This window comes from Taeniopygia guttata, chromosome 2, assembly GCF_048771995.1.
Source record: "Taeniopygia guttata chromosome 2, bTaeGut7.mat, whole genome shotgun sequence".
Classification (NCBI taxonomy): Eukaryota; Metazoa; Chordata; class Aves; order Passeriformes; family Estrildidae; genus Taeniopygia; species Taeniopygia guttata.
Genome location: NC_133026.1, coordinates 143,938,529 through 143,950,782, shown reverse-complemented (window position 1 = coordinate 143,950,782; position 12,254 = coordinate 143,938,529). Strand labels below are relative to the sequence as shown.

General features: G+C 43.1%; 1 protein-coding gene across 4 annotated transcripts in view; it reads right to left on the bottom strand.

Annotated features, from left to right (window-relative positions):
* Window positions 1-7,272: 7,272 nt before the first annotated feature.
* CCN4 (cellular communication network factor 4) overlaps window positions 7,273-12,254 on the bottom strand; it is a 34,649-nt gene continuing 29,667 nt past the window's right edge. For all 4 annotated transcript variants that reach the window (XM_072925027.1, XM_002189633.6, XM_072925026.1 and 1 more), the window contains 3 exons: window positions 10,590-10,847; window positions 8,480-8,673; window positions 7,273-7,647 (listed from right to left, as the gene is read on the bottom strand). In XM_072925027.1, coding sequence (XP_072781128.1) covers window positions 7,348-7,647; window positions 8,480-8,673; window positions 10,590-10,847 — 752 coding nt within the window. In that variant the 3' untranslated portion in view covers window positions 7,273-7,347. The remainder of the gene's footprint in view (window positions 7,648-8,479; window positions 8,674-10,589; window positions 10,848-12,254) is intronic.

Genomic DNA, 12,254 nt, shown 5'->3' with positions numbered 1-12,254 from the left:
CCCCTTCCCACATGCTCTATGCTTCTTTTTTTCTTTGCATTATTTTGCATTGTTTTACATTCACAGACACAGAAAGCCTCTCCCTGTCTCTCTATATGAACAGCTGGTTTGATGTGTGGATTTAGCATTTCCACTGAGCCAAATATAGACTTTGTCATGGTAGCTGATCACTGCTATGCCTAATGTTTAAATAAGTGACAGAAGGGATGTCAGGGTATTTTAAGAGCTCAACCCTTCCCCCTCAGCCCTTTGTAACAGACAGACACAGCCTCTCACTGTTTCTATCCATTGCTTCATTAAGGGCTCCATTCATTTTATAAACAACACAGCTGCTGACCAGTGTTAGGGGGGAAGAAAAAGGAAAAAAAAGGCTTCTGATTGCAACTGCCAGACAGTTCAATGTCTGTTCTCTGCAACTCAGCGTGGGGATCATTCGCTTACCCAGCACTCCTACGGGCTGGAGGAGAGTTATTGTTTTGATGTCATTAAAGAGGCAGCCCCACATCCCATAGACCCTTCCATACTTTGGCACTGATGGGATGTGCCTCAAACACTGGGTGCAGACATCACTGGGCATGTCCAGAAGAGCCCAAGGGTTGGGAAAGGGGATGGCAGGCAGTTTTCCTTCACAAGCAGCTGCACCACAGTGAGCTGTGACCTGCAGTAGAGCTGCAAAAAGTGTCCTTTGGTGACCTGCCACTCTCTGCAATTGCTTGTGGCTGGAGTGGATTATGGTATTCAGGTCAAGGTCAGTGCGTGGAGGGGGCTGGGGGAGGGCAGGGTTGTTTGCTGGGCAGCAGGACTGGAGAAGGGCTGGGGCAGCTCCAGGCAAACCTACAAGAGCCAGGGCACTTGGAAAAGACCAGGACATGCCACCAGCCCGAGCTTTTCATGCCCTGGCTCTGTGTGTGTGTACTCTGTGTGTGCACAAGTCCCCACGAGGCTCAGCAGCACGATGGGCAGGGAAGATGGGGCTGCTGAGCTGTGGGTCTGCCCCACCCGTGGTCCTGGCACTGGCCCAGGGAATAGCCAATCTGCTCGTAGGGTTTGGTATGCCCACCCTATGCAAAAGTGCCACCCAGCCCCACACACAGCAGTGAGATGCACACTGTCCCACCAGCCTGCTGCACAACAGACCCACACAGATCTCTCCAGATAGGAAATTGTCATTTACTGAATGACTAAAATATGTTTTCATTTATTTTTAATGATCATATGATCAAATAAAACAATCCTAGTTCTTTATCCCCAGCTGCCAATGTTAAACATTGCTCTGATCCTGTGGCAATTCCCTCTCTGCTGCTCATGTGTGTTTGGGGCAGAGGAGATGCTACAGAAGCAGAGCCTCACAAAGGGTCAGGCAAAATACTGAGGAGATGGTGGTATTCCCAGACTAGTGAAAGCAGCCAGGAAGCCTTTCATGCAAGATTGTGTGCTGGGGAGCTGCCACATGGGTGAGCAGAGGTTGCAGAGGCCAGATGGGACCTCTGGTGCCTGTAGAGACAGCAGGGAAATATGGTACCTTTGTTGAAAGCTATTGCCAGAGGTACAGTTGGCTGCAAAATGCTTAAAAATGTAGAGGACTGCCCTTTCTGGGGGAAAAAAAAAAAAAAAAGTTAAAAAAAGAGAAAAATAGGAAAAAAGCAAGAAAAATATAAAAGAGGCACACTGGAGGAGAAGGCTGGGGAGAATGAGGAGAAGGTGCTTTCTCACCACAAGCAAGCCCAACCAAGCCCAACCCATCTCAATCCAGGACAGGAGGCCACTGAAAGTGTTTAAGTTGCTATGAAGGCAAGTAACATTCTTCAGGCTGGAAGGCAAGCTTGATTTGTGGAAAACACTACAGGTATTTTTTTTCTAGAATTAAAAAGTAAAATCCTTACTGGGGTTAGCTGTGGAGGTATGTCGATATTGATGTAGATATTAATGGATACAAAACAGAGTTTTGTAATTAATTTAAATGCTTTTCCCCATGTCTTTAATAACCTTGTTTGAACAATTTCAGTGCATAGTGCTTCTGCAAACAGGTTACTCCTGCAACTTCTCAGAGAGCCGATAATGAAGACATGCTTAGGCAGATTGAGTAATATAGTCCACTTTGCTCAAATATTCTAGATCTCTGTCCCAAATCCAGTGAGAATGTTGCAGAAAAAGCCCCAAATGTTGAGCCAGAAACAGACCAGCAAAGAAATGTAAGTTGGGAAACGACTGAGTTTTCCAATCTGCCAAAATATTCAAAATTAAGGAAATGCTCTCAGACCATCTTTTTTTACCACATTAAAGTGCTGGCTCTTTACTTTTATGTGTCCTCCAGTTCACAGCTTTGTCAGATTGCAAATGCCCACTTGGACATTGGCCAGGCAAGAAGATGGGAAAAGGAAATGTCCGTCACAGATATATTTCACCTTCATTTGCTTGCCTAAACTTCTAAATGAGGTGTCAGTCACAGATTCATTAACCATTTGCCACTTATCTAATATCTTTAAACCACAGCAGCAAGGTACCATTTTTAAAAACCTCACCATGATGCTTTACAAACAAGTAATGTGTTATATAGCTGGAGTAACTCAAGACTGCCAAACCAAACTGGTTTTCCCATTAATTTTTCATATATTTCACTGTATGAAGCTTAAAAAAATAACTCTGTAGAAATGTTAAAACTGGAAAGCCACAATTTGAGAAGGTAAATGTATGGAGATGTGTGTCTAGATAGTGAGAACACTGTCTCTATCTATTTAGTAAACTGTTTCAAATTTCCTTCAAGAAAGCTGGGACAAAAAAAAAATCCCAGAGTTTAATTTACAAGATGACATAATCTTTCTAAATGTTGTGGTTTTCCTGGAATATTACATATACACAGCACAACCCTAGTGAACACATCAAAAACATGACAACTGTACTACACCCTGTTTCCAGTTGCATGTACATCAAAATGATGTATTAAATTCCAGCCAACACTCCATGGAAAGGCATTTTTAATAAGCTTCATGCCTGTTTTCATACCAGCATTACCAGACCTTCAAAATCCCACCCTTTGTACTTGACCAGACTACAGGACCAACAGGATGACCGCCATGAGCTGAATGTGTGTCAAACAGACTTGGCTTAGGTGGATTGCAAAATTGTCACACTCGTCCTTTCTTTAGCCTTTCACTTGTCCATTGCAGCTGAGGGGTCTGATCCTGGTATCTCCTCAATGCTATAATTGTTCTTCCTTGGATGGTGGCATCACTTTCAGGTCCCAGCAGAGACCTGGGCCCGTTGCACAAATGTACAATGAGCACCAGTTCCTGCTGGAGGAGTTTTCACTCTAAACAGAGGCAATAAACAGCAGGGCCCTGTTCTGGCTCTGAAATCCCAAGGAAAAGTGAAGCAAAGGGCTGGATCTGTGAAAGCCTTTGGGGATCTACATCTTCAGTGAATTAAAACTGTAACCACAAAAGTATTTTTGTAAAAGATACATGATTTGCCGAGGTGCAGAGGGAGCCAGAGAACTGAATCTAAAGCTGGACTGTTGCCTTAGTCCTAGGTCTAATCTGTTTGTAAACACTCACTGAAACAAAGGATCTCAAATGACTGCAGATCAAGGTAATTGGCTACAAGTGATGCTTTTCCCCATTCAGAGCTACTGGACAGACAACCAGTGGCACAGGCAGAGTAGAAGAGCTAACAGTGCTTGTTTTCCTACAAATTTGTGTCCAATGTCCCCACAAAACTCCTTTACAGCAGTGTATTGACCACTATTCCCCATCTGTGATTCCTTCAGCTCTGCCTCCTCCATGGCTACTGGTTTCCAGCTGGCAAATCCGTTTAAAACCCCTTTGTGCTGCTGCTGGGGTGGCTGGGCCAATCTGCAGACATGCTGGGTGCAGTGACTGCCTGGCAGGTGCGCATGGGCTTGGCAGGGACAACGTGGTCGGCCTCTTCCCTGCCCTGCTCTTTGATTTCATGTTTTACTGCAGGGACTGCAATGCTTCTGAGATCTTTACACTCCTGCCTGCTTTGTTTGACATTTCCCACAAAGGGACTGCCTGACAGACAAACAAATGAACAGTATGGCTGCATACTCCCAGTTTCCTTAGGAAACCAGGCTGGAGACAGAAACATCTTGGGTGCGTTGGGTAAGATCTGTGGTTTCCAGGCATTCAGTTCACTAAAAACTGACACGCACTGGAGCTGCTGGTCATGCATTAGCTTTCAATAGCTTCTTTTATCTCTCAGTGAAAGCCTTGTGTTACAGCCACTGCAGCATTTGATTGCTGTGGTTACAGAATTAACTAATTGCAAAGCAGAGCAAAGCCAGTTAAGGGACACAGTTTTTCACACGTGATCTGGTCCTATTTTCTTGCTTCCTTATGAGTACATGTAAGACAGAGAAAGACTGACTGTACTTATAAACACACATCATACATGCACTGCTTTTTATGCACCATGGGAATATATATATATATGTAAATATACACATTTATATATTCATGGCGTGTTTCCATAAGGTTTCATATATAATATATTCAATATTTATATAGATGACTGCACCTAATACTTTATAGGTGTGTATACATCTACATATAAAAGTGTATATACATGTATTTATTTTTATATGTGCACATACATGTATGTGTATGCATACATGCATATATATGGCATTTTAAGATGGGCAAGAATTAGAACACAGTGTTCCAAGTCATATTTAGGGGACCTGATTGAGAAAGAGGTTCTAGTATGTCCTCCCTATAACTTAATACACACCATTTTCCCTTTTGGAAGACATTGTCAAATTCTTGGCCATGGCCTCTTTTTTGTATGTTCACATGGAACTTTTTTTAACAAAGGGGTGGAGTTTGCAATGTAACATTCTCATTCTTGCAAGTGCTGAGGTCATCTTTGACTGGAGGCAAATAAGTCAGGTATGAATTCTGCTGTCACATCATCCAGGCCAAGGCAGTCATGAGGTTGAATCCTGCAAAATGTGGTGGCCTCACATTCCTTATCACCAGAGAAAGGGAAGAGGGGCTTTGCATCTGCATTGGAACACGTGGGCAGGGATCACTCTTCCTTTCTGCCACTAGAGCTTTTTTGGAAGTTTCAAAAAAGAAATAAAGCTTTAAATTCAGGAATGACCTAGGTCTATAAAGAATATATGGGCCAAATCCTCATATACAAATTAAGATGCTATTGGTGTTAACAGCTTTTGAAGATACACAGCATTTTTCCTAATTGTTTTTATATAGGCATGGTATAATTTTCAGGCCACTCACAAGAACTTTTAATTCGTCATAACCAGAAAAATTTATGTCTACCAGAAACTAATCAAGCTTCTGCTGGGTTATCAAGATGAACACAGACAATCTGCCTGCTAAAGGTAAAACAAAATAACTACATCATCCCAAGTTCAGCCCTCTACTGGTCAGATCTCCAGATCATGTGTCACTCAGCAGTTCTACTGTGCCACCAGGGAATTTTGAAGTGGATACTACAGTTCTCTTGTTCATGCAGAAACACAATTCTGCTCTCCCAAGCGAAGCAACAGCAAACATGCCATGGGGCATGGCTGTACATGGCTCCAAATTTATTGGAGAAAAAGCTGGCTCTAACATCCTTCAGTGATGATAAATTTCTTACCCAGAAAGGTAATGACAGGGTTTTGTTTTTTTGGGTTTTTTTTTTTTCTCTTACCTGACATTTGCATGTGAAACTGCTTCTGTAGAAAATGTTTACACTGATGTTTACTCTAAGCTGGAATGAATACACCAGAAACCATGCCAAGGGTTGCCTCTCCTGCATCCACATATTCTCAGAGCTGATGTGAAGCCTAACACTTCATTTATTCTCATTTAACACGTCTCCTTTCCTCTACCCCCAGTCATGTAAAACAATGATTTGTGTTACTGGCAAGGTGGCAGTGGGAAGAGGCACCTGTGTGCTGCTAACACCATGGGGAGCAGGAGGTGGTAGTGGTCCCCAAGCATAGGCCACACAATTTCTATTTCTATCATAATAAATGGATGCAAGAGGTCTTCTCCTTCACCTCTTATCTGGCTCTCCACATTTCATCTGTGGAGATAGCCCAGGAGCAATACATCACCTGGATTGGATGGATCCTGAAAACATGAGCTCTGGAGTGGCTGTTTTGGATTCAGTTGGGCTATTCAAGACCAGAGAGTGTAGAGAACTGTGAAAATGTTCTTGGCACAAGATACTTCAAGAGATTGAGATGAGTCGAAGGAGAGCAGGATACAGAAGTTCTTGGACCCATCCTAATGCAGTGAGAGATAGAAACATCATACAGAGATTTAATGAGAAGGATTCTTCCCCCTAGGCTTTTCCCATGAAATTCACCATGCAGTAGAATCTGACTGAGAACAACAGAGGGGTGATTCTAGGACTGATCTCAGTGTGACAGATTTTAGTGTGCAGACTTTAGCTGCAAGACCATCACATCCTGGTGTCTAATGTTGAATATAAAACATATATGTCAGTTTTCCAGCTTAGACAGTAACATTCAAGAAATGACAGTAAGGATGTCTGAATCTCATGTCTAAGCTAATGACAGCCATACTTTTGCTGTCATACTAGTGTACTGTTCTTTTCTATGAGCAATTAAACTGCTGGTCTAGTATATGACAGTGCCAACAACTGTCGTTTAAGTCCCAGCATCAGTGCATAAAGGAATTTCTGTCTACTGTTAATGGATGAAGATCTATTAGAGTTAAAAATCTTGTTTGTTCAAGGCCTCTTCGAAAACAGTGTGACAAAACAAGGAGATTTAACATTGCTGCCTTAAGTTTTAGCTTTCATATTTTCCAGATTATGTACTGCATTAATATATAACTCTGAACTTCATGTAAAGTGTTAGCAAGTTCTCTCCACAGTTTCGTTAGACAAAACAATCCTTTTCCAGCCTGAGAACCAAGGACATCCTTGCAGCTTCAAGACCAAAAAGTACAAACAACAGGGAACTGAGGAGGGCAAACTGGAGGGTGGGATTTCATAGCCTGAAGCTGTAATTGGACAATTAACCTAATATGTAAATGAGCCCAAACTTATAAAAGTGTGAAAACTCATGACCAGTTGTTCATCTTGAGTGTAGCCTTGGCTAGGGTCTTGTACTGCCCAGGGTGTATTCTTTGAAGGCCTTTTAAATAAATGCCTTTAAATAAATACCTTTAAGCAAATACTTTATTCCATTGACACTGTCTAGCCTCTGTTCCAGGCATCTTCTCAAGACATCAACATCCTAACTTGGGAACAAAACAAATTGCACATTGGCAGTGTATGAAGATTCTCCTTTTATTTTAACACCTCTGTAAAATCAGAGCAAAGGGTCGATTCCAGCATTCAGCCAATTTAATTAGCAATTTCAGAGTAATCATAGTAATGAGCCAAGTCAGCAAAGATGTCATTGGGGTTCCTGCAGTTCAGGTTGCAAAAACAAGCATTGATCCACATAATTTTCCATGAAAACTCAGTTCCATCTGGGCACTGAAATCTCACTTCAATAGTCTTGGACTTGTAGGGTGTGCAGCACCTGTTGTCTGTGCAGACACCACAGTATTTGGGCCTGTATGAGCTTTTGCTCACACATCCAGAGATGGTGTAGTTCATGGGTTCATTCGCCCTGTAGACAGCCAAGCACTTCTTCCCAGGCTAAATCAGAGAAGAAAATAAAAACAAAGAGGTTATTATTCAGTGCTGATACAGGTAGGACATAAAACCCACCTTGTTCTTTACAACTACCTGCAGGGGAGACTGGGGGGACAGGGGGCTCAGCCTCTTCTACCAGGTAAAGAGAAATGGCCTCAAATTGTGCCATGAGAGGTTCAGGTTGGATATCAGGAAAAATTTCTTCACTGAAAGAGTAGTTAAGCATTTGAAAAAGCTGCCCAAGGAAGTGATAGAGTCATTGTCTCTGGAAATATTCAAAAAACAAATAACTGTGGCACTTTGCAGTATGGTTTATCAAGCATGGTGGTATTCAGTCGAAGGTTGGGCTTACTGATCTTGGACATCCATTCCAACTTTAAGGATTCTATTATTCTATTCTATGATTCCTCTGTTTAAAGGGATTTATAGATTAGGAAGACTTTTACAGCCCTGACCTAGGTGGTGCGAAAGATTTACATGTTTAGATATAGGAACCCAAAAGCTGCAAGTAGGATGCTTGCACAATAGAGTTCATAGCCATGACCAGACGTGCAGCAGTGCTTTTCTGCCGGCTGAGTACATGCTGTCCGAGCCAGCATCGAGCCAGCATCGAGCACAGCAGGCTTGGCTTGGCTTTCCTTGCAAGGACCTTTTGGCTGGAGCTGAAACTCTCAGGGAAAGGTTTTCATACCAACACAGGCAGGACATATTTTGGAACTCTGTGCAGCACAGTAAGTCCATGTACAACGCAGCCTCATGAGGCCTGCACGCTGCCAAACAAACTCTGACTCAGTGTCCACGCAGCTCGAGGGGTGCACAAAGAAACAGTCCCCACCTTGATGTGCTGGGTTATATCCACCTCACAGGGCCTCATGTTGCACAGGCGGCTTTCCTTCAGGAGCCGGCACTGCTCGTTGTCATTGGAAATCCTGGTAGAGATGCCCAGCCCACAGGTCTTTGAGCAGGGACTCCAGGGTGAGGTGTGCACAATGCAGTTCTTCTGCCAGGCTTCATCCTCTCCCTCGTATGCTGCCGACACAGATTAACCCCGCATTATTCAGCCCGGGCAGCTTTACATATTAAACACCCTCTGCCCTGCTCATTGCACATTCAGGCCACTAACCCAAATAATTAAACCACAGCGAAGTGGCTCAGCATTCCTGTGAACTCCCTCATCCCACCCTCTTTGTGCTGACCTACTTGTGTCAGACTCTCCATCGCTGCGAGCGCTCGGGGCCAGGGCTCGTTCCTTTATTCCCCTTCACAGCCTCACACAAGGGGGTCCTTGTCTGGGACCCCCAGGTGCTGCCACAATATAAACAATTACAGAAGCCTGAGCCAGCGGGGGGAGAAAGGGGATGAGATCTGATCTCACCATGAAGGTTTATTTCTGAGCCCATTCAGTTGGTTCCCCATGGCAGAAAGTGGCCAGCAGTCTCTGCTGGATGGCAGAGGGCTTGGGAAGCAGCCACAGCCTTTCACTGGGAGGAAGAACAGCTTCAATAGCTCTCAGAGAGCTCAGCAGCCATTTGAAGAAAGGGTGGGCTCTGTTTTGAAAGCAGCCAACAACCCCAGTTATGGTTCTGTCCCAGCCTCAGCCAAAGTTCCCACTGCTTGACAGCTCACAGGACAGTCCGTAGGCAAAAGTCTGATACAAACTGCTGCATTGAGCTTGCTCACTCTTACATTTATTATTATATTAATTTTTATATTAAATGTAATGGATGTTACTCTGACTTCTGTAAGACTTCTCCTTACAGGAGAAGAGTCAGGAAAGCAAAGCTATGTTTTGCCCATTTTGGGACACGGGCCATGAGGACATAAGGCCAGTTTCTGTAGCAGATATTTTGAATTTGGATCCACCCCACATTTCAGGGCTATCAGGGACAGAGAAGTGAGGGCTAAACTCTGGTGGTTTTAACCCACAAATGAAGACCAAGGGTTTTTTTTTTGTGCAACAAACGACCAAGGTTTGGGACAAAGCTCTTACCACCAAGGAGCCAAATTTGTTTACAACAATTCTGTCTTTCCCTAAGCTCTGCTCTTGTGAGATGGTCCAAAACATGGAGCTAATGTGGCTAATGTCACTACAGTGTATCACAGGGCATTCTGACAATAAATTTAAGATATATGGTAAGTTGAATCCATTCTAAGCATTTGGGACCATGTTTGAGGCAAATGCTACCACCTCTGTACAGTGGGTTACGTGATCATTACTATAAATGTGAGTTTGAGGACAGAATGTTTAATGATGCCATCAGTTCAGAATTGACAAAAAGTTGTATCACCACAAAGACAACTTAGCCCAACTCACAGTAAAATTTCCACACAATAACTGCCTTCAAGGTGTTGTGTAAGTTTGAGACTCCTAAGTCCTATCATAATATACAGGGGCTTTAAAACTGCATTACAATAGCAATATAACCTGGACAAAAGGCCTCAGTCCCAAATTAAACTGAGTCCATTCTCTTTCCCAGAGAGTCCAGACTGAGGAAAAATGATTAAAATGGACTTTTAATATCTTCAAAGTTCCAGCAGACATGTCCTTGAAAGGGGGCTTTGGCACACAGAATTCCAGAATGGTTGTACAAGCATGTTTGATGAATATCATATTCATAGAGTAATGAAATGGTTTGTGTTGGAAAGGACCTTAAAAATCATCTCAGTGAACTCCCCTGCCATGGCCAGGGGTAGCACCCAGTAGATCAGGTTGTTTAGGGCTCCATCCAGCCTGGCCTTGAACATCGCCAGGGATGGGGCATCCAAGTCCATATTGCTACTAATGAGTTCCACTGGTGTTTGCCTGTCCTGTCCTTCAGCACGTGTTGTGTGGGAGGCTGTGTCTCCCTCACAAAGGTTAGACGCCTCCCAGGCCTGGCAGTACAAGCTGATATTTGCTTGGAGACTCTGCCAGATGGCAGAGATCTGCCTCATTCCTGCCGTACCTGCAGAGGAGATGTGGCGCGGAGATGTCTTCCTGATTTTCCTGGAGTCATCACAAACCCACTGCTCGCAGCACTTCCCTGCCATCTTAATCAGCTTTGGGTTTGGGCACCAGACAAGTGGAGGACGTGAGTTTGTGCACATGGGAACACAGCCCACAGCCCCGTTAATGCACGTGCAGTTGTATTTGCAGTTGGGCTGAAATGTCTCCCCATTCTTATACCTGACTCCATTGAGGACACATCCTACACCAACAATCTCTGAAAAGAAAGAAAAAGAGAGAAAAACACACAGAGCATCATTAAAATCATGCTGGCAACAAACAGTTCCGATGTGTTCCTTTACCAAGCTGATCCCTGGGCTGGCAGTGCTGCAGAGCCACGTGTTCAGCCTGATGCTGCACCATGTGTAGTCACACCATCTAGGAAACTTTCCCATTCTAAATCACAGCAAAAAAAGAGAACATTTTAATTCTTCAATGAAAAAAAAGAAAAAGTTAGAAAATAAAACAAGTTTTATCCACAAATTCTTACTTAAAAAACCCAAAATAATTTCATAGCATGGTGGTAGGAATTACCCACAGGGGAAGAAATCAAATTTAAAAAATATATTTAGTGAAATTTGAAGTTTTCATAGACATAGGAGGGGACTTCATGGAGTTACACATATGACACAACTGTTCACAACACTTGTGTATATCTGAAGCAAAAGGGGAGGACAAACAAGGGAGCAAATGGAGCACCTAAATGACACTAGATTCCTATATTTAGGAAACTGGATCTTACCCAGTTTATCACAGAGCAGTTTTCGTGGAAAATGAAGTACATGTTATAAAGCCATGAAAATAAATATTTGATGTATAATTTTTTAATATAAAATCACTTTAAAAAGTCAAGCCTTTTGATTGTTCATGAACAGGAATCACAGAGCAGCATTTTTGCTTGTTTCAAATTATAGACACTTATTTGAAAGCAGTGGCTTTCAATGGAAAATTCAAACTTTGGTCTCTTGTTTAGTCACATGGAGGCACTGCTCACGCATGCTTATGTTTTGAGTCTGGTCAGAAATTGAGCTGCTTCAGGAAAATACAAACTGAAATACTGGATTAAAATTCTGCAAAGGCTTCCTATTTTTAGAATGAGCTGAGTGAAAACATCAAGTACAAATCCCTTCTTCTGCACAAAAATGAGAGCTATTGGAACTTCAAGCACAGATCTGGATCTCCAGCTCACACTCAGCTACAATTTTTGTAATGCGTAAGCCTTTGTACTGAAAAGGCAATCACTCAGTGCTGGAGCTGGGCCTGAGAATTCAGAGAGACTTCTAGGTATGCACACAGATTATGACAGTTCAAAAGATGCTATATCTCCTGGTGTTTTCCTACAAGCATTTTTCTCCTGGATTATGTTAATTTAGTCTCCTGCAGGTCTCATAAACCAAGATGATCACCATGAGAACATCCCAAAACACAGACAGAGGGGCTGTTGAATGCCTTCATGAAGAACCTCACTGAGTGTGCATCAAAATAAAGCAATTTGGAGGCACATCCCTATTCCTAGCCCCACATGCACAACAGCTGCCTCACCCCCTGGGCCTGTGCTCAGCACCTGCTGCCTCTGCTTTGCTGCAGGGAAAAGCCAACAACAAAAGGATATCTGCAATGATTC